Source organism: Canis lupus, chromosome 29 (assembly GCF_048164855.1).
Source record: "Canis lupus baileyi chromosome 29, mCanLup2.hap1, whole genome shotgun sequence".
In the NCBI taxonomy this organism is placed as follows: domain Eukaryota; kingdom Metazoa; phylum Chordata; class Mammalia; order Carnivora; family Canidae; genus Canis; species Canis lupus.
Window position 1 is genome coordinate 2,731,800 of NC_132866.1, and position 22,148 is coordinate 2,753,947.

The 22,148-nt window shown below is 47.7% G+C and overlaps 1 protein-coding gene and 1 long non-coding RNA gene across 20 annotated transcripts in view; one reads left to right on the forward strand and one right to left on the reverse strand.

The window, feature by feature from the left end:
* Window positions 1-6,219, forward strand: part of EBF3 (EBF transcription factor 3) — a 117,250-nt gene extending 111,031 nt beyond the window's left edge. For 2 of the 14 annotated variants that reach the window (XM_072804856.1, XM_072804858.1), the window contains exons 14-17: window positions 634-822; window positions 1,214-1,411; window positions 2,418-2,530; window positions 3,498-6,219. In XM_072804856.1, coding sequence (XP_072660957.1) covers window positions 634-822; window positions 1,214-1,411; window positions 2,418-2,530; window positions 3,498-3,515 — 518 coding nt within the window. In that variant the 3' untranslated portion in view covers window positions 3,516-6,219. Of the gene's footprint in view, window positions 1-633; window positions 823-1,213; window positions 1,412-2,310; window positions 2,531-3,497 lie in introns of those variants that run through there. The other 12 variants (XM_072804861.1, XM_072804863.1, XM_072804859.1 and 9 more) reach the window with 9 other exon arrangements.
* The window catches only part of LOC140620684 (uncharacterized), a 50,978-nt gene continuing 33,692 nt past the window's right edge, over window positions 4,863-22,148 (reverse strand). For 4 of the 6 annotated variants that reach the window (XR_012020397.1, XR_012020401.1, XR_012020396.1 and 1 more), the window contains 5 exons: window positions 20,580-20,787; window positions 19,157-19,246; window positions 7,059-7,112; window positions 5,398-6,939; window positions 4,863-5,087 (listed from right to left, as the gene is read on the reverse strand). This is a non-coding gene — a long non-coding RNA (uncharacterized lncRNA). The remainder of the gene's footprint in view (window positions 5,088-5,397; window positions 6,940-7,058; window positions 7,113-19,156; window positions 19,247-20,579; window positions 20,788-22,148) is intronic. The other 2 variants (XR_012020400.1, XR_012020402.1) reach the window with 2 other exon arrangements.

Genomic DNA, 22,148 nt, shown 5'->3' on the forward strand with positions numbered 1-22,148 from the left:
GTAAGTGCAGAGGAACCCCCAGTGTCCCCCGAGTCCCGCTCTCGGGCGCACCTCCTCCCATCAGGACCCCGAGGTGTGAGCCAGTCCCAGCGCCCCTTAGTTCCCCCCATCCAGCCTGCGAGGGCAGCAGCCTCAGGAAGCCGCCGAGCCTCCTCCGTTCACCTGCGCTCCCGCTCCTGCCCCCCCCCCCCCCGCACTCACAGGACTAGGAACCAGACAGACAAAGACCCCCAAACAGCCCTTCCTGGGGAGTTATGGCCACAAACAAGCTCTCCCTGTCAGCCATGGCATTTGAAGGTCTGCCGAGGCCGAAAGTTCACCTAGCGTGGGGGGACAGCCCCCGAACCCGAGCTGTCGGTAATTGCTTCCAAAGAAACCCCGCGCGCACCTGCCGGTCAGCTCGAGGCGGCCGGGCCGGCTGTCGGAGCAGAGACAGGACGGGGCTCGGCGAGGCGGCGCCCGGTCGGGTTGGCGTGATCAGGGTACCGAGCTGGCTGGAGGCGCTAGGGCTGGCGCGGAGCGTGAGGTCAATTAAAAATGTTTAATATATGATAGAGATTTGCGGGGAAACCCCCCCCAAGTGTCTCTCCCTGATAATAACGTTATTTTTGGCCGGGGGGGGGATTTTAACAGTCGGCTACAGTCGCAATACAAGCAGCGTGTCCCCGCGAGGCTACGTCCCCAGCAGTACTCCCCAGCAGTCCAATTACAACACAGTGAGCACTAGCATGAATGGATATGGAAGTGGCGCCATGGCCAATCTAGGGGTCCCTGGCTCGCCTGGATTTCTTAATGGCTCCTCCGCTAACTCTCCCTACGGCAGTAAGTGTCTGTTTTTGTCACACGTCATCACACAGATTCATGTTCACTACAAAGTCAAATGTGTGCATTGCTTGGCTGTTCTGTGATGTGAGCTGCTGGATACAAGGGAGGGTGGCTCTGGAGGCTGGGTGTCCGTGTGGCGACGGTAAATTGACCCCGCGACGGGCCCCGCGAGGCCACGTTGGAAACCCCGACAAAATGGGGCTGCCCGATTGGAGACCAAAGTCCAACCCGAGAGTTTGCCTGTTAACCCAGAGAGTGGCCGAGCCAGAACCGTGGCGTGCTTGTCTGGGGGACCCCGATGCTCCCGGCGAGGCCCCACGAGCGCTCTCTCTGTGTCGTGTTGCCGTGCCCGGCGCCGCGCGTCCTGACCATGTTTGCTTTGTTGCAGTAGTGCCGTCCAGCCCCACCATGGCAGCCTCTTCGGTCACCCTCCCTTCAAACTGTAGCGGCACACACAGCATTTTCTCATTCTCACCTGCCAATGTCATCTCTGCAGTGAAACAAAAGAGCGCCTTCGCGCCCGTGGTCCGGCCCCAAGCTTCTCCTCCTCCCTCCTGCACCAGCGCCAACGGGAACGGACTCCAAGGTGAGGGGCGACGCACTGGCCCCGCTGCTCCTGGAGCGCGGGCCGAACTGTCCCCCCAGGGCCCCCCCCAATCACCCCCGAGCCAGGGCAGCCCGGGCTGGGAGCCCCAGCCCTCCCTCGGGGTCCCCGCCCCCACCGCCGCCGCGTGGCCGCTGCATGCTCCCCTTCCGTGGGCCGCCACGCGCTGCCCCTCCTGGCAGTCCCGCCAGGGCCACCCACCCGCGCCCCCCCACGGGTAACAGACTCTGTTGATGAAAACCACCGCCTCCTGCTGCCAACCTCACCCACGCGTCCTCTTGGCAAAGGGGCCCCTCCCCTGAGGAGGGGCAGCCGCTTTGGGAATCATGTGGAGCATAGCGGGGTGGGGGCCCCCCATTCCAGCCGTTCGGCAAACAGGCCTTCACGGCCGCCGCTGGCCCAGTGGGAAGCAGGGTGCACCCCGCCTGCAGCCCCGGGCCGGGGATGGCAGGTCCTCGTGCCACCTGCGGAGCCCGGCTCAGAGCCCACGTGCCCTCCGTGTCCTGAGACGCAGCCGGCCTTCCCGAGCTGGGGTAGCGGACCCCGGGGCGCCGGGCCCTCTGCCTTGGAAGCGGGTGCACCTAGCCCAGGGCCGTGCATGCGTGAAGGCTGGGCGGGAGCCCGTCTCTAAGCGCTCGCTCACACGTGTGCTCAGGAGGGAGAAGGGCTGGTCCCGAGGGCAGGGGGAGGCACCCCTTGGACGTGGCTGCCTCAGATGGGGCCGGGTCCCCTGGGCAGTGTAGGCCGCAGAGTGGCCTGTGAGGCGCGCGGCGGGTGGGCCACGCGAGTGCCCCTAGGCCTCGTGATCTTACGCGTGGCTCTTTGTGACTCACGGGGGCCACAGGCACTGAATTAAGTGGCCGTCATCTGGCCTCTTTCAGACACCACCTTTGGTATATGCTCCTCCCGGTGAAAATCAAATCCAGTTACTCCTTTAAAAAAATGAATCCATTCAACCAGTATTTACTGAGCGCCTACTATGTGCCAGGCTCTCTGCTGGGTGCTGAGGACGTTACCGTGGAGAAGACAAACTGGCCCTTTTGTGAAGTCGGTGGCATATTTCACTTTGATGAACTAATGCTCAAAAAAGGAACTGGAAAGGTATCCGTGATTTGAAATAATTGTCTTCCCAACATCTTAGCGTATGAGAGGGACGCCCAGGCCCCGCGAGCCGCCGACCGGCCTGCGGGCCAGCAGCGGCCCCCAGCCCAGAGCTGCTCGCAAGGCAGGTGGCCAGGTGCCACGGCCCGTCCACCGTCCACACGGTGCGGAGGCCCCGGGAGGACGGCACCACCTAAGCAGTGTGTACACACACGGGGCTGCCAAACCATAATGTTGTAACGGTGAGTCGGAGAGGAATTAATACTGTTGAGATTAATGAACTGGGAAATTGAAGCTCACATCACTACGTGAACAAATGTATTAATATGTTATACATAAATTAATGAGAATGATCATTCTGACAAAAATTAAACAACACTAAAGTTACAAGATTTTAAATTATATCCGTACCAGGAGTTCACTGGAAAGCGTCAGCCGCGCTTGGCATTTTAGCACCAAGTTTCTTATTGGGGAGAGGAGCGGAAAGAGCTCCCCGTAAGGTGGGGCCTGGCTCGGGTCTCTTCGGGGCCCCCGGCCGTCAGGTGGCAGGGCAGGTGGGCTGCGAGCGGCTTTGCTCGCGGAGAGCCCGCGACTCACCTTTACGATACGGAACGGCCGGCAGGAGGTCAGAGGCGAGGGTGAGAGCAGAGGGGAGACTGAGGCGCATCCAGTGTTCCCGGAGGGAGCGAGTGCGGGTCCCGCCGGGCCTGCGCCCCAGACGCCACCAGGTTGGTTCCCATCTGTCCACCGAGGTGGCCTCCGCCCGCTAGAGACGAGCCCCTGAGCCCCGGGGAAGCGGCAGCCTTTCCCTCCCCGAGGAGGGCTGCGGCCGGGAGGCCGTGGGGGGGGCCCCGGCCCCCGGAGGTAGCCGAGCCCGGGCTGGTGGGCGGCCCACGTCCCGCGCTGAGCGGAGGCCGCGGGGCCCGCGACGGGGCGGCCCAGTAACCCGCGGCCCTCTCTCTTTCAGCTATGTCTGGGCTGGTAGTCCCGCCGATGTGAGGGGCTGCCGCCTCCCGCAGCGCCCGCGCCCAAGGACGGACTTCAGGGGACACGTTTAGTGTCTGGGACCTGCTGCTGGAGACCGTGTCTGCGGAGGCTTCAGCAGCAGCGGAAACGCGACGAGAGACTTTGTTTAAAGATTTTATTTAAACTATTAAGAATCAACATGCAAACAGCCTACTTCTTCACGAACGATTCCATTTTATTGACTGAACTTTTCTCATATTTCCACATTTCTCGGTCCTGAAGACTAAGGAAAACAAAGCGACGCCTATTTTGTATAAAGTTTCTGACTCCGTCTTGGCTCTGTCTAGTACTTGCTATGTGTTGGGAGAAACTTTGTGAATGCACCATTTTGATTATCATGAAACACTGATGAAAAATGCCTCCGGACATTTTTCTGTGCTCATAACTTAGATTCACAATGGTTGTGTATCTCTATAATGTGAAATATTTTTTTGTGGTGAAAAAAAAAAAGGGGGCCAAGGAGGTGTGAGCCATCGAACTGGAAGAGAGGAGGACTACGACGTGACGAGGAGATTTCGGGGTGGCAGGGGCGGGGGGCGGGTTTATCATGGCTTAACTTCATCTTAATGAAATGAAACTTTGTAACTTATTGTAGTTAGAAATTGTAACTTTGATATTGAATTCTCTTGCCTTCAACAAGCACACTGACAGAAAAAAAAATGCTACTGTCTGTTGGTTTAACTATTCTCCCACTGCTAGAGCTTCCTGTTAAGCAAGTGTGATCTGCAACATTTTTTCAACTTTTGCTAGCACTGTATACTATTGCATTCTTAGGCTACTGTGAGGTCCATGTTTCTTGTACCAGAACTTGTCCTTTTGACTTCTAGCTCCTTCTTCCCTAATGTGTTTTGTATGTGGTTATAAAATTGTAGACTTTTGTGATTTTGCCAAAGTTGTAGCTAAATATTTATACACTTGTCTTGAATTTTTTTCAGATCCACTTAAATATTTAGAAAAAAAAAAAACAAAAAAACAAAACCCCCACCACCACGTTTTCTTCCTTATGTGTCTCATAAGGAATAAAATGGTCTCCATTCAACACTTTTCCATGAACACTTACAGTTGCTAAGGGACTTTCTTTTGTAACATATCGATTATAAATATTGTATTTATCTTTGAGACTTTGTACATTGGTTTTCCTGCCATTTTCTTTTTTCTCTCGTCTGTATTGGTTTTTGATCGTGGCCTGGTGTTGGGAAGAGCATTAAGCCAAGAGCTGTCTCTTTGATCTGTTTCTGTTAAAGTGAACTGGTGTCCTTGCATTTCATTTGTGCTTCCGATTTGCTTTTGTTGAGACTTCCCGTCCTTTTTTTTTCTTTTTTTTTTTTATTTTGAGGAAAAGTCAAATTCATTGTTTATTTTTATATTATTTTTAAGTTATCTGAACAAATACTTTTGAAAAAAAAAAGTTCGTTGTATAGTCAAAACAAAACGGTGCCACTCGGCTGTGACAAATCCTAGTAGATTCCGTGCATGTGGAACAGCCGCAAAGAGGTGACACCGTTTGGGGCTGTGTCCTTATTTTATTTTTCTGTAGAATGTAAAAAAAAAAAAAAAAAAAAAAAATCATTTTAGCTGCCACCCATGACTTTGCCACATAGCTGAACTGTGTTTACTGGAAAAATTCAGAGGCCTAAAGTTTAAAATAAAATTTACTTCTGATGTTTTAATTAAAATGTTTGCCACATTAACTTCTCTGATGCCTTAAAAGTGGACTTCTTTAAAGAACCTTTGTGCTATTTTATCACAGGCTTACAACACAATCGTTAATCGATATTTCATTTGGAGATTTATGGTGTAAACACACACACACACACACACACACAAACAAAAGCACAAACCTGACGTTCCATGTGTCGCTCCATTCTGCGTCTGATTCTGCTGCGTTCCGTGTCTCCCTGGGGCCCACCTAGGATCCAGAGAGGTTTCGGGGGAACCAAAAATCACTGCTGGTTTTTAACTTTTTTTGAAACGACACCTTTTTTGTGGTCGGACCCCTGCAGCGCTGTCTGTACTTTTTAAAACCGGAATGACCTCCTTCAGATACTGTGCCTGTTCGTGCCAAACCCACAGTGAGACCAGGAGGGTCAGTCTTTCCCTTTGTGTTAAACGCCTCACAGACACAGCACAGCAGACGTTTCGCGAATTGCAGCAGAAATCAGATGTAAAACAAAAAGGAGGGACATTAAAAAACAACTTTCTTGACAAAAGAACAAAACCATGCACAACTTAGGAAAGTGTTCATTCGAGGGACTAAATAAAACAGCAGAATGTCCCGGTGGTCAGCGGGTCGCGGTCCGGCCCCATGACCGCTAAGGCTTAGCTACGTGGGAAAGCCTGAGAAGTCACTTTGGAACTAAATTGCCTCCGTTTTATTTTGTATAAGTAAGGGTTTGATCTAAAAAAACAAGCTCACGTGTACATGTTGAGAACGTTTGCAAGTTTCCTCATCCCTGCACTCGGTTTGTGTTTTAGATTAATTAGTCAATGCCCCTCATCGCTTCATTGTCTCAAAATTGAGCGCTTCACTAAATGGTAGATTTTACTGTTAAAGACCCTACAATAAGATTGTTTTATCTGTACATTTTTTCAGATATTTAACTGTATAAAAATGTTCATTTTACACAATATTTAATTAAAGTATTTCTTGTCTGTGAATTTCACTTTGGGTAATTTTATCTGTTTTGATTCGAATGCAAGGCAAAACGCATGCATACGTTAGACTGGGCTGGGTGGGGGTGGAGGGTGGGGGGTGGGGGTGGTTCCCTTTCAGAACCTGGGCCCCGGGGCTGCATCTTGGGGCAAGATAAAGGTCATTCATGGAAGAAACTTTTACAAAGTTCTCGGTCCTCAGACCGCCCTCTAACCTGCATAGAGAAATTCTTACCGTTCCTGAGACGGCTCAGTCCCCAGAGGGGCCATCTGTACGTATGTTGCACTCCATGTCTGTCAGGGACTGTGTGACAGAGGCCACAGCAGCACCCTGCAGTTAACCAACCACAAGATCCCCCACCCCCACCCCCGCCCTGGCCCTCCTGCCTCTGCTTCCAAACTGGAGGGCTTGGCAGGGAGGAAGGGCTCAGGCTACGCTAGATGGGCACGCTGATACGAGAACCAGCTTCAGGCTCAGGCAGGTGGGCAGAGGCCAGGAGCCCAGACGGTAGAGCGGCTGAGGTCTGACGGGGATGCCATCACCCGGCCCAGGTGCAGGGTGGTGGCTCCTGTGGGCGGCACGGGGCTGTGGGCAGAGGCACCAGGCTAAGGAGAGCTTCTGATTCACACAAGGGCTCCTGCGAGTTCTCGGCCCTCCCCTTCCAGCTCATTCTGGATTTTTCACTTTCTCCTCAATGAGAGGCTGGTTTTGCATGTTTTGGCTTGCAGCTCTGTAACACATACACATAAGTGTGATCCAAATTAGTACTCACAAATGTCATCTTAATTACTTGTTCTGCTGAGCAAAACAGGAAACAATTATTCAAAACATAAAGAAACTTGTGAATACCTTTTTCTTCCGTCAATGACAATCGGGTTCCTTTGGCTGCATTTTTGTTTCCGCCTTAAAGAGATAGCAGAGAAGAAGAGGCTGGGGTGGGGGTAACTAGGCTGTGGAGGCCCACCCGTCCAGCCTGTCCCCCCCGGGGCTCCTTCCCGAGGTGCTGGGGGTGGGGCTGGGGCCTCCAGTCCCCTCCCTCCCCACTCGGAGCTGGTGCCAGAAGCGCCAGCCTGGGCGGGGGGCGGGCTGGGGGGCGGGGCGCCGGGGGGGGGGCTGCCTCCCCAGAGCTGGCTCCCCGGGCCCTACAACCTGGGGAGAAATTGTTTCATGTTTGTGTTTCGAATCAGGAGCGAGAACCGCATTCTCTCCAAATGTATGCCAATTATTGTCAGGCCGCCTTTTAAGGTCTTTCAAGCTTTTAAAGATTATTCAAAGCACTTGAAATGGGCTTCCATCTAATGCCTCATTTCATTGCATTAAACAGCCTAGTTAATAAAGAATCAATATATTCAAAGGGCAAGGTTATCTTTTGTCTATAAGGGGTGGTGTCATTCTGAACCTTTTATAGTTCAAATGCTGAAAAAGACCTCATGAAATCCATAGTCATCAAGTAGGTCAGTGAGAGCAACAGAAGGAAGGGGAGGGAGCTGAAAGGGAAGAAAGGCTGCTCTCCTTTAGAACAACTCGGCCTTATCTCCTGGCTCCGAGCGCCGAACGGGTCCTCCGAAAATGTCAATTTCTCATCAAGACAAGAGGCCACGATGATCATTTTTTCCGGAGAATACATACAATTAAGAGAATGCAGAGGGGCGGCCGCGGCAGCGATTCGGAGCTGCCTGTCCCACGAGCTACGCGCTCCCTCCCAGCAGATAATAAGAGAGGTTGATAACTCAAGTGTCAATATGCCAAAGAGCGAGTTTTGAATGTGAGTCCTTGTGCTCTGAGCGCGCCCGGCCGATCCCAGGCCCTGATAACGGCGCAGCTGCCAACGGACACCACAGGTTGGCCCTCACAATTAATGCGATGAATAAATCACACAAAAGAGTCGGGAGGCTTTATACTCAGTGAGACAATCCCCTGTTTTACCCTTCAAGGATTCCTTTTATGTTGGAATAAGGTTGCTTTTAATGAAATTTAAACTCATCAGAGGAAATCAAAAACCTCCAATCAGATTACAAATTGATTTTTTGGTCATTTGTCATTTCCCAGTTTCACAGAGAGCAAGTTGCCAGTCCGGGGCCGGGGAGCCGGGGAGCCCCGCTCCCAGCGCCTGGCCCGGGACGCGCGGGGGCAGCGACTGCCACCCGTGGGGACTCGGACGCCCTCCCGAGCCATCCCCGCCGCCGGGCCCCAGGCCCCCATCGCCCTTGGTGGAGCTCCGTGACCACTGGGTGCGCACCCACGATCCACTCGTGGCCAACAGGGCACGTCCTCTCGGAGCCGCAGTGTGACGTGAGAGCCGGGGGACCAGCTGGCCCTCCCACGCCGAGCGCCTGTCACCCGGGGCCCCGAGGAAACCGGCCACCTCCCCCTCACTGTCCTGCGTGAGCCCAAGCGCTCCCTGCCCGGCACGGTTGGCCCTTGTCCGGGCCAGTGATGGGCCTCCCTGTGCTGCCACCAAACCTGGGCGACCCCGGGCCACCAGCTGCTGGGCGGACTGGGAGCTGCCCCAGGATGAGGCGCACCAGCCTTCCTCAACGTCCCTTCCCGAGCGGGGATGCCCAGCCAAGGCCACAAGGCCCGGCTGGTGCAGGGCCGGGGCGGGCGCTGCTTCAGGAGGGGAGGAAACACCACTCCCGATTCTAGAATGCCTGGAGACCGCCTTTAGAAATGCAGTCTCTAAAGTGAGGTGAAGAGTCCACGCGTTTCTGAAGAGCAAGTAAGCACCGCACCCCACACACACTTGCGAAACCCGGGGCTTTGCAGGTCATTTCAGCAGCCCCAGGGACCCTGTGCCGGAGCCCGTGACCCCCTCGGGAGGGACAACAACGGCTGTTCAGAGAGGTGACGTGACCAGCCTGAGGTCACAAGGCCAGAGGGACCAGGGCCAGAGGCGAAACCGAGTCTCAGACCTCCCAATCCTGCTCTTTCCAATGACTTCGGTTTCAGCTGTCTTGGGTGGGGGCAGAGAGACAGAGACAGAAGAGACAGAGAGATGGAACATCTGGATAGAAGGAGAACTACCACACCTCCCTGGAAGCTTCCAACCAAGCTCGGGGGACACATGCCCCCCCCCCCCCCCCCCAGGGCTTGACGCAGCCAGGCCTCGTCAGCTGAAACTCAGCGGGTCTTGTTTCTGGACACAGCCAAGGTCACAGGACCACGATTTTAAAGCCAAAGGCGGAGGTTCCTCTCCCCGGGGCCCTGGCAACAAACTAGGCGCCTCCGAGGAGCTGTCTCCCCGGTGCTTCTCACCAGCACCCTTGGGCCACTACACGGTCTACATGTGGCCAGGGAGCCCACACGGGGCTGCGGAGAGCCTGCCGCCCGCGTCCACGGGGTACCCCGGGCCGCACCCAGCATCTGCAGTGCGAGCTGTGTGTAGGGGCCCTTCACGCGGCGCAGGGACAGGAGGGGGACAGGAAGGGAGGCAGTGCCAGCGGGACCGGGCTGCAAGGCCTGCGGCATCGGCCAAGTCCCTGGCCCCGGCAGGGCTCAGCCAAAGCTTCTGTCGTGGCTGGCAGGGGGGCAGGATGAGGGGGAGCGGGGAAAGCTCACTAGTGGTTCGGCCAGCAGGACCAGAGTGAGCGACAGCAAAGTCAGAGGGGTTGGCCAAGACAGAAGTGACGCGTCAGGGGGGCACACGGGCACCCCACCAGGCTGCCCTGTCGGACGGCTCCCACCGCCATGCTGATGGCAGGCTGGGGACAGCTCACTCACCTGACGGGGGCTGGGGGGACTCCTAGCCGAGACGAATCCTGAAACTTGTGTTTCCTGCCATAAAAGACCAAGCCCAGAACCACCACTGCAGCCCAAGGAACCCAGGCTGGTCTGGGCCTGGGGCCACCAGGAGACAGAGAGAAACTTGCGACAATTACAACAAAAGGGTTTATATCTCAATATACAATGAGCTTTTGCAAATCAATAAGACCAGATACCCTGAAGAAAAACAGGCAAATTCACAGTCCATTCACAAGGGAACAATACAAGTGATTGATAAGCTTTGGAAAATGTATTCAACCTTACTTAAAAATGCACATCAAAATAATGAGATGAAATTTTTTTCATCTATTAAATTAGAAAAGATTTTACTTAAAAGCTAATACTCAATCCTGTTGATGGAGAAATGGGCATTCTTAGAGTTGTCGATAGAAGAGTAAATTGGTACAGCCTTCTGGAAATCAATTTGACGTTATATCAAGAGACTTAACAATGTTCATATCCTTTGACCTGCTAATTCCACTTCTAGGAATCAATCTTAAGGAAATAATCAGAGATTAGGCAAGATTCAAGTACAAGATTGTTCACTGCAGTAATATGTATTTAAAAAACTGGAAAGAACCCAAATACCTGAGAATAGCAAGTCTTAATTTATTATGGTATGGCCATATAATAGAATATTATATATTCTACAAAGCCATTAAGATCACAATTTTAAAGTATATTTAAGGAAATGGTAAATACTAATGATATCAAATTAAGGCGAAGCAGGCATGTGATACTGTGCATAAAACATAATTCAAAATTGTGAGTTTCTATGTCAAGAGAAGGCAAGAAAAAGAAATATATATTAATGTGACAGAATAGTAAATATTTGGAAAAAATAGAATTATAGCAGGATCAATGTTTGGTGTGTGTGGGAGGTAGAAGCTTCTAGAGGCCGCCCAGGGGTACCGGGGGCGCAAGTGATGCAAGACCACGTGGAATGGCGGCTGAGGCATGGGGACTGTCAGAGACCACGAGGCTGGTTGGAGCTTAGAGAGGGAGGCTGAGGAGTGGTGCCCAGGGGTGCAGAGCCCAAGGGCCTCAGGGCCCCGGGGGGGGGGTGGGCAGGGCCCAAGGGAGAGCAGCTGAATGCCCTGCTCCCGGCTTCTCCAGCATCCCTCGAGGCCTCGTACTGACTTCACCCTTACTTGTAGGGCTTCTGCTGCTAGCAACCAAACAGTTGGTGACCACACAAGGGAGAAAATTAGACGATACGTTAACTTGCTACAAGTTAAATAAAGCCTTGAAAGAAAAAAAAATAATAAAGAATAAAATTACTGTCATAAGAAAATCCAAAAGAACTTAAGAAGTATTAAATTCAGTAAGTGGGATTTAGCAAGACTGATGAATATAAGGTCAACCTACAACCACATGTCTCTAATAGTAGGAATTTTTTCAAAAGCACACCACTTACAACGCCACAAATAATACCAACACCCAGGAAGAAAGCTGCCAATGTGATTGAAGATGACTGCCCAGAAAACCATATAATTGTTGAGAAATGCTTGGGATCCTGGAAATGGAGGTATTAAACATATTCATGGGTTGAAAAATTGCATCTTGCAAAGATGCCAGTTCTCCCCAAAAAAGACCTCGGGACCCAGTCTCAGTGTTGGTCCGGCTCCAGTAGCTCCTTTCCTGAGGCTGATAAGCTGCTCCTGGAATTTCCATGGAGCTGAGAGTGACCTCGAGGGGCTGCGGCAATGGGCAGAGTGGCCACCTGAGGTCTCACTCAGGCTGGGCGTCTGTACAAAAATCCCACACCTGGGGCCCTACACAGCAGACATTTCCGTCTCCCAGTTCTGGAGGCTGGGAAGTCCCAGCTCCGGGTGCTGGCAGGCCCGGTTGGTGGTGAGGGTGCTCTTCCTGGCTTGTGCGCCCGTGTGCTGGGAGGAGAAGGGCTTTCATCTCCTGCGAGGGCACGACTCCCACCGTGGAGGCCCCACTCCAGCGTCTCATTAAAGCTTTATCACCTCTGGTCACGTTGGCGAGTAGGCCTTCAACATATAGATTTTGGGGCATGAGCATTCTGTCCCTAACACTGCCCAAGCAAGGTTCCTTGTGGGGCCACAGCAAGGAAGACAGCGTGGCATTCAAGCAAGACTGGACAGAGTCGGGTCTGGACACATGCTCACCTGGCACAGGTGACCCAGCAAAGCAGTGAAAGGGGCAGGCCTTTCAGTAAGCTGGGCTGAATGAAAGTCATACCCGTGTGCTCAATAACGTGACTCCCCCTTACACAAGTGGGTGCAGATCAGGGTGGGGGGCGCCCTAAGAGAGGAGAGAACAGTGTTCAGGGACAGAGAGAACAGGTGGTGTTGACAGCAAAGTCCGGAGGGCACCCAGGACCTCTGAACTGAAGCAGCAATGAGATGGAGCGCAGAGCCCCCATCCGCCTGGGCAGTGGGGAGGGCCGAGGCTCACAGGAGCCGGGAGGGGGGGCCCCACGGGCTAGAGCAAAACCCAAAGCCTGCTCCCCTCCATCCACCTGCTTAGACAGGGTGGAGACTGCACCTTGGACCAGCCCTCACAGGCAGCTGGTAAGAGGTGGCACTCTGAAAACCTCACTCAAGCGCTCAAGAAGCTTTCAAAAAGACCTGTGGTTTTATGATTGAAAGAAATTAAGACCTAAATAAATGGGAAAGCATCACACGTTCATGATTGGAAGACAGTTTATCGTTAAGATGGCAATGCTTCCCAATCGATCCACAGATTGGATGCAACCCCTATCAGAAGCGCAGCTGGCTTCTTGTAGACACTGACGAGCGGATCCTGAAATCCGTGTGCTCCAGCACGGGACCCAGAGAACCCACACAAGCTCAGAACAACAAAGTCAGAGGACTCCACTTTGATTTCAACACTTACTACGAAGAGAGAGAAATCAAGACAGTACAGTACTGGTGTCGGGCGCACGTCCAGATGTGTGGAAGGGAACTGAGAGCCCAGAAAGAATCCCGTGTATTCGTGGTCAACCTGGTTTTGACAAGGGTGCCAGGGCCATTCCAGGGTAAAGAATGGTCTCTTCACCACATATGCCGAACAACTGGAGAGACACAAGCAAGAGAATAGGCTTGGACCCTCACCTCATACCATATACAAAAATGGACTTCGAATGGCTCAAAGACCTAAATGTAAGAGGAAAGACTGTCGAAGTGAGGAGAACACACAGGGCGGGCTCTCTTCAGGACTTCAGATCTGACCGCAGATGACACACAGATTGGCAACCGTGTGTGATGCAATGAATCTGGTGCACATTTCAGATTTGACACCAAAATATCTATGTTTCAAAGACGTCATAGAGCCGTTGGAAATCAGCCCACGGAATGGGAGAAACTGAAAACCGTGTATCTGATAAGGGGCTTGCATCAAAAGTATATCAAGAACACTTGGCAAACACAAACAGCAAGAGGACAAATGACTCCATTTAGAAATGGGCAAATGATCAGAAATAGACATTTCTTTAAAGAAGACACACACATGGCCAACCAGCACATGAAACGATGCCCAGCATCATTGGTCATCAGGGAGATGCAGATCAAATCCACAGTAAGAGCCTCCGTCACGCCCACGAGGACAGCTATGATCAGACAGCAAGTGCTGCGGGCTGTGCAGACACCTGACCCTCACACACCTGCTGGCGGATCTATGAAACGATGCAGTCACTTCCAACAGGCCAGCAGCGGCTTCTCATCTGGTTCAACAGCTACCACAGGACCCAGATTTCTATTCCGTAACATCCGTAAGTCACGGCAATCTATGTTCACCGGATGCTTACTCATGATTGCTTAGGACAGTTTGCAATAATCAAAAGGTAGAAGTAACCCCGAAAGACCCATTACAAATGGATTTTAAAATTTTGGTGTCTCCATACGATGGAATCTTACTCAGTTATAAAGGGAACACGGATGGACCACAACACAATGAACTTTGAAAACATTACGCTAAGTGATGGAAGCTGATCCCCAAAAACCAAGTTTCTGTTTATACGCAACATCCGGAGGAGGCCAATCCATGGAGACAGAGAACAGATGAGTGCTTGGTTGTGGCCGGGAAACATGCGGAGTGGGGGTGACAGCTGCAGAGACACAAGGGGGGGCGTCGTTCCGAGGTGAGGACCATGCTCGAAAATCGACTGCGGTCAAAACCATTGAACTGTGTGCGTTAAACACGTAACTTTTAAGGTATGTGAATTATTTCTCAATAAAACAGCAGTTAAAAAGTACTGCGGTTTTATCAGAGCAAAAACAAAAACAAAAAAAATGAACATTTCATGGAAAATTCATCCTCAGGCGTTTGGCTTCCTGAAGAAGCCATGTTTCCCTGAGAAAGTCTCTGGGCCTGGGGCCCTGGGTCAGTGTGTGAGAGAGAGTGAGGGTCAGGGTTCCGCACTCTTGCCCTGAGCGAGGCAGGGTCTTCCTCCCACCTGCTCCCCAGGGAGTAGTACCCACCGCCCGTAGAAGGGGAGGCTCATCACATAGGCCCCTACTCAGCATCCCCAGGCCATCAAGTCCTGATATCAGCCAGGGTTCTACCTCGGGGAGCGGGGGTGGGGCAAGGCAGGTGCAGACTCCCCCCCATCCACCCCAAACTAGGACCCTAGGGCTGTTCTGAGGCTGCCCTTGGGTCCCTGTGGAATATACAGATCTTCAGTTAAGTTTTTCTTGAAGGGAAGAAGCCTTCAAGGATGGCTTTTCTAAGGGTTATTTTCTGAACATTCCACAATACTCCTACTTTTTAAATGTCATAGTCCTGTTTTTAAATTTCTCCGAAACTTGTCATCATCTAAGTTGGATCCAAAGTCTCAGCTGATCCCACTCCCTGGTCTGAGCCACATCTGTGCTTCCTGGGCTTAGGATATCCGAGGCCTAAGGCGTCCCATTGCCTCCCCTCCTGCCCCAGCTGTCTTCCTCAGCACCATAGCCAGAGGGTCCTTTAAATTAGGGCAGACTGCCTTCACTGCACCCCCTGCAGATTTCCCCCAATGGCTGCAAGGAGGTCCACAGTCAGCCCCTTCGCCCCTTCCCCCTCGGCCGCAGCACGGGGCACAGAAACCTCACGGTCCATGAACACAAACTCCTGCCTGAGGCTTCGCACTTGCTCTTCTGTCTCCCTGGAGCTCTCTTCTGCAAGGGCATTTGCTGTGTTCCCTCAACTCAGGGCTTCTGTCCCCGCTTCCCAGGGAGGTGTCCCTGCCTGTTCCATCTAAAACTAACACCCCTACCCCAACCACTACCCATATCCCTTTCCCTCCACCCCAGTTTTTCTCCTCAACACCTACACCATTTAATAAAGCTGAGGCTTTCCTTAAGCAGCCTCTGTACTTGACCAGAAGCCCCTTGAGGAGGGGGCTTGTCTGCTTGGATACTTGCTCCAGCCTTAGCACCCCCAGCGCTTGCAACCAAACCCCTGCATTGAGGCAACCTGCTTCTAGGCTCAGGATATGTGGCTTAATAGCATGCCACGTTGGCCCTGGGGAGTTCAGTTTTCGTTATCTCTCACGGTTTTGCTCCATTGTGTGTATTTTTTTTATTAGTCTATAATATATAATCTTCAAAGTAACAGAACAAGGAAAGAACTCCCATATTAGACCCATGGCCTCCCTGGAGGCAAAGTGAGCTCCAGAATGTCAGCTCCATTTGGAGTATTTGTGGAGGTCTCACTGTGGGCCAGGTCCTGGGCCAAAGGCAAGATAGGCATTAAACAGATAATAATCCATTTTTACTTGCTCTCTTGTAATCCAAGCTTGTTGTGAAAATAAAAGCAATAAATATGGGTAAGGAAGGACAAAGATAATCCTCCTTCATGCCAGCTCTGCCTAAACTCCTTCTCTTCCCTGGTGATAACACAGTTACTGAGTGGCTTTCAATCTTTCTAGACCTTGTTCTAAGGACTTTACAGATACACATTTCTGTGTAGTTAAAAAACTATAACACAGAGCATGACTTTTATATATTTAACATCATACTCCCTTCAGTAATCTCCCGGTGGTACATGGGGATCCACCCTGTTTTCTAGTGACTGTAGAAAAAGAAGTGCATTGATTTAATCTGCCTATTGAAAAATTTCATATTGTTTGCTATGAAAAACAATGGTATGGCAACAAAAAGTCTATGATAAAAAATTTAAAGATACCATTTTTTAAAAGAAAGATACCATTTACAAGGGTACCAGAACATCAAATATCTAGGAATAAACTGAATAGAAATTGTTCAAAACCAGTACAATTGAAATTGAAAACCACAGAGCAGAATTGAGAAAAAACTTAAATGCCTAAGTGATTGGAGGGATGTACTCTGTGGGTTTAAAAACTTAATAAAGTAAATTTTACCAAAATTGATCTGATGATTAAACACAATAAAAATAGCATTAGGTTTTGTGTTGTGGAAGTTAACAAGCTGAATTCAAAAGTTCTATGGGAATGGAGATGGCAAAGATAGTCAATAATCTTGACGAAAGACAAAACTGGGAAACTTAGACCACCAAGCTTCAATACTTAGTTTACAGCTATAATTAAAACAATGCTATTGATCAAAGGATAGTTCAAAAGTCCACTCAAATGGAATTCAGAGTCCAGAAACAGACCCACACAGGACCAAGTGAGGCTTGGCCAACAAGTGGCTAAATCTCTTGCACAAAATAAAAATAAAGTTTAACCCCTATCTTACACAATAAAATCAAGTCCTGACAGATATGCTGCTGAATGCGAAAGATAAAGTTTTCAGAGGGAAACATAGGAGAATTGTTTACAAATATGCCAGGCAAGAATATATTAAATAAGACACAAAAAACTTCAACCATTAAATAAAAAATTGATAAATTAAACTACATTAAAATTAAGAAATTCTGTTCTTCACAACAATACTTTTAGCAGAATGAAAAAGGAGGCCACAGGGTGGGAGGAGGTATTTGCAAGATATACATCTGACAAAGAACTCATCAGAATATAAAGAAGCCCACACATCAATAAGAAAAAACAGCTTAAGAAAAAAAAAAAGGATGAAATACTTGAACAGGCAATTCATAGAAATCCAGATATCCTAATAACCAATAAATGCAAAAAAGAGGGTTAAGTTAATTAATCACCAGGATTGTGAAAAATAAACCACAAAGAGATAGCACTATGCCTCCACTAGAATGGCTAATTATGATAAATCCGGCAATATCATGTCTTGGCAAATACGTAGACCTAGAGGAACTCTCACACACAGCTGGTGGGAGTACAAATTGGTACAACCATTTTCACCATTCTTTGGCAGAAACTACTAAGGCTGCACATGACGACTCAGCAATCCCAGTGCTAACTGTACACCCAACAGCCATGTGTATGTATATTCACTAAATCACACCAACAAAAATGCTATGGCAGCACTGCTTTTTAACAGCTTCATTGAGCTATAACCGAAAAATAAAACTATACATAGTTAATGGACAGAATTTGACAAGTCTGGACATATATATATATATACACCCATTAAGCCATCACCACAATCAAGGTAATAGACATCTCCATCACTTCCCAAAGTTTCCATGAGCAGTGCTATTTTTAAAAGCCCCTAAATGGAAACATGTTCATTGACAGTAAAATGAATAAATAAAATTGTGGCTTTTTTCAATACAATACAAATATTTTAGATGGCAAGGAGAACAACTTTCTTAATACATGCACTTGCATGGATGAATCTCACACATTGCCTACTGAAAGAAGCCAGACATAAAAGAGAACACATTATGTGATTTCCATTTATATAAAGGTCGAAAAGAGGCAAAATGGACCAGTGTAAAAGTCAGAATGGAGGTTCCATGGGCAGCGCAGTAGAGATGAGGAGAAGGTAGGTGGGATCTTGGTGTGTTCACGTTTTAAGAACCCATAGGGCTCAACACTTAGGATTCTTGACCTTCTCAGTATGGACGTTTTCCAGAACAAAAAATTTATACTAAAAAGGGCTACAAAGAACATCCTTGTAACTTGTATATTTGTGCATAAGTCAGTATTTTTGTAAGGAATTGTTCCTGAGGTAGAATCATTAGTTCACTTTTATTTTTTTTAATAGTTCACTTTAAAACAAGATGGTCTCATTCACCAACACATAAGAAAATATTAATTTCTGAAAGTCCTGGGTGGAGCAATCATGTGTGAAAAAGAAATAAAAGGCATAGGAATTGGAAAGAAGCAGCAAAATTATCTCTATTTGCAGATGACATGATTTTATATAGAGTCCTAACTTCCATCAAAATACTGGTAAATGTAATCAATAAATTCAGTAAAGTGGCAAGATAAAAATGAACATACGAAAATCAGCACTGTTTCTAAATACTAATGAAAATTACCTGAAGAAGAAATAAAGAAACCTACTCATGATAGCATCAAAAACAATAAAATACTTAGAAATAAATTTAACGGAAGAGGTGAAAGATCTCTATACTGAAAACTACAAGACGCTGATGAAAAAAATGGAAAACACAAATAATTGGAAAGATAGCCTGTGTGCATGGATGAAAAGCACTAACATTGGAAAAATGTCCATTCTACCCAAAGCCATCTAGATTCAATGCGATCCCTATCAAAATCCCAACAACATTTTTCACGGAACTAGAATAATCCAAAAATTCATACAGAACCATAAAAGATCCTGAGGAGCCAACACAGCCCAGAGAAAGAACAAAGTTGGAAGCATCACCCATCCTGATTTCAAACTGTATTACACAGCTACAGTAATGAAAACAATATAACACTAGCATAAACACAGACACGTTGACCAGTGAAACAGAATCAAGAGCCCAGAAATAACGCATACTTGTCTGTCAACTAATATTTGACAAGGAAGGCAAGAATAGACAAAGTAGAAAAAAGTCTTTTTTTTAAAAAATAGATTTTATTTATTTAAGAGAGAGAGAGAGAGGGAGAGGGAGAGAGAGAAAGCTTGCATGAGTGGGGGAGAGGCAGAGGGAGAAGCAGGCTCCCTGCTGAACAGGGAGCTGGATGCAGGACTTGATCTCAGGACCCTGGGATCATGACCCCTGGCTGAAAGCAGGCACTCAACTGACTGACAGGCACCCCAAAATACAGTCTTTTCAATAAAGGGTGCTGGGAAAATTAGAAATTCACATGTAAAGAATCAAACTGGACTTCTCTTCTACATCACTCCTAAAAATTAACTCAAAGTATTTGATTAAAGACTTACTATAAGATCTGAAACCATAAAGCTGTCACAAGAAAACAGAGGGGAAGGCGCTCTTTGGCATGGGCTTGGCGATGTTTTTGGACAGGACACCTAAAACACAAAGAACAAAATAAAAAATAAACAAGGGAGTCCATATCAAGCTAAAAAGCTGCTGCACAGCAAAACAAACCATCAACAAAGTGACAAGGCAACATTAACAGAGTGATGAGGCAACCTACAGAATAGGAGAAAAAGTTTGTAAGCCACCCATCTGATAAGGCTTAATATCAAAGTATATAAGCAACATATAAAACTCAATAGAAAAAAGAAAAAAATCCAATTAAAAAGGGGGTAAAAATCCTGAATACATTTTTCCCAAAGATATTCAAATGGCCAACAGGTACATGAAAAGGTACTCAACATCACGAGTTACCAGGGAGATGCACAGCAAAACCGTCTTGAGGTGTCACCTCATGCCCTTTAGGATGGCCACGATGGAGGACAGAAGATAAATGCTCACCGGGATCAGAAGAATGGGAATCCTCGTGCAGATTTGGTGGGAATGTCAACTCATGTGACTACTAAGGAAAACAGAATGGAGATTCCCCAAAGACTTAAGACTAGAACTACCACAGGATCTTCCATTTTCACTTCAGGGTATAGATGCAAAGGAGACAATATCACCATCTCAAAGGGGTACCTGCGCCCTCACGTTCACAGCAGCATAGTTATAATAGCCACATTCTGGAAACAACCTACATGTCCAATGATGATGAGTAAAGGAAATGTGATATATACAATAAATACAAACATACACACACACACACACACTCAATGGGATACTATTCAGCCATAGACATGAAGGATTTGTGACAATACAGACAAACCTTGGGGGAATCACACTAAGTGAAACAAATGAGACAGAGAAAGACAAATACTGTATAATCTCATGGCTGTGTGGAATCTAAAAAAACCTCAAGTCCTAGAAAGAGATCAGATCTGAGGTTGCCAGATGTGGGGGAATGGGTTGGAGGATTTGGGTTTGAAGGTGGTTACAATCTCTCAATTTGTAAGTTATTAGATAAATGAGTTCCAGGGATGAATGCATGAGATGACTATAGCTAACAATACTCCTGCTCTGTATACTTGGAAGTCACTAAGGAAGAAGATCCTAAAAGTTATTACAAGGAAAAAACATTTTTTATAACTGTGAGGCGACGGACATTAACTGAACTTACTGTGGTGATCATTTCACAATCATACATATATCCAATCATCACGCATGCCTCAAACTGCAACAGTGTTATATGTCAATTATATCTCAATATAACCGGAAAAAAAATTTAGAAATCTTTCACTGCCTATCTTCGCCCATGATAAAAAATTCATTCCTTCATTTAAAAATAGTGTCATAAGAGGATAGATACTGCATGATTCCACTTACATGAGGTGCCCACAGCAGTCAAATCTGTAGACACAGAGAATAGAATGGTGGATGCCAGGGCCGGGAGGAGGAGGAGGGGATGGAGAGTCAGCGTTTCATACTCCAGAGTTCCAGCTGTGCCCCATGAAGTCCTGAAGACGGATGGTAATGAGAGATGCACAGCAAAGCAGATGTACTCCATGCCGCCAAGCTGCACCCCGAGAAACTGCTAAAATGACAAATGCAATGGATATTTCAGCACGATTTTTTTAAAAAATTAAAAACATTTATTGAGTGACTACTAGAGGTCAGGCACTGTTCTAGGTCTGGGGAAAAAGCTATTAATCAAAAGACAAACATTTACTACTCTTGAAAGACTTACATTCTAGTCAGGCTGTTATCAATAAAAATTTCTGCTAATCTACAGCAGAAATAAAGGATAAAGAAGCTGAATAAACAAGAGAACAGATCAATGGAACCAGGAGCTAGTTCTTTGAAGAGGTGAACAAAATTGATAAATCTCTAGCCAGATTCATTTAAAAAAAATAAAAAAGAAAAAAAGGAGGGGGACTCAAAATCACAAATGAAAGAGAAGAAAGAGCAACCAACACCACAGAAATACAAAAAGATCATAAGAAACTATTATGAAAAATTATATGCCAACAAGTTGGACAACCTAGAAGAAATGGATAAATTCCTAGAAACATATATCCTACCAACACTGAGTAAGAAAGAGATAGAAAATTTGAACAGGTTTCCAGCGATGAAATTGAGTCTGTAATAAAAAAAAAAATTCACAACAAACAGTATTCCAGGGCCAGACGACTTCATAGGTGAATTCTACCAAATGTTCTCAAGCTTTTCCAAAAACAGGAGAGGAAGGAAAATTTCCAAATTTATTCTCTGAGGCCAGCATTACCCTGATACCAAAAACAGATAAAGATACCAGAGAAAGACAGAGAGAGAGAGAGAGAGAATATTACAGGCCAATATCTCTGATGCACATAAACGCAAAATTTCTCAACAAATACTAGCAAACTGAATCCAACAATACATTAAAAAAATCATTCACTACAGTCAAGTGGGATTTATTCCCAGGGTGTGCAAGGGTGATTCAATATTTGCAAATCAGTGTGATACATCACATAAATAAGAGGAAGGATAGAAACTTGTATGATCGTTTCAATACATGCAGAGAAAATATTTGACAAAATATAATATACATTCATGATAATTGAAAAAAATATCCCTCAACAAAGTAAGTTTAGAGAGAACATCCCTTAACATAATAAAGGCCATGTATGAAAAGCTCACAGTGAAAATAATACTCAGTGGGGAAAACCTGAGAGCTTTCCCCCTGAGGTTCAATAACAAGACAGGATGTCCACTTTCACCACTTTTATTGAACATGGTACTGGAAGACCTAGCCACAGCGATCAGACAATGAAAAGAAATAAAAGGCATCCAAATTGGTAAGGAAGAAGTAAAACCTCCACTATTTGCAGATGACATGATACTATATATAGAAAACCTAAAGGCTCCACCAAAAACCTACTAGAATAAATGATAAATGAGTTTAGTAACATTGCA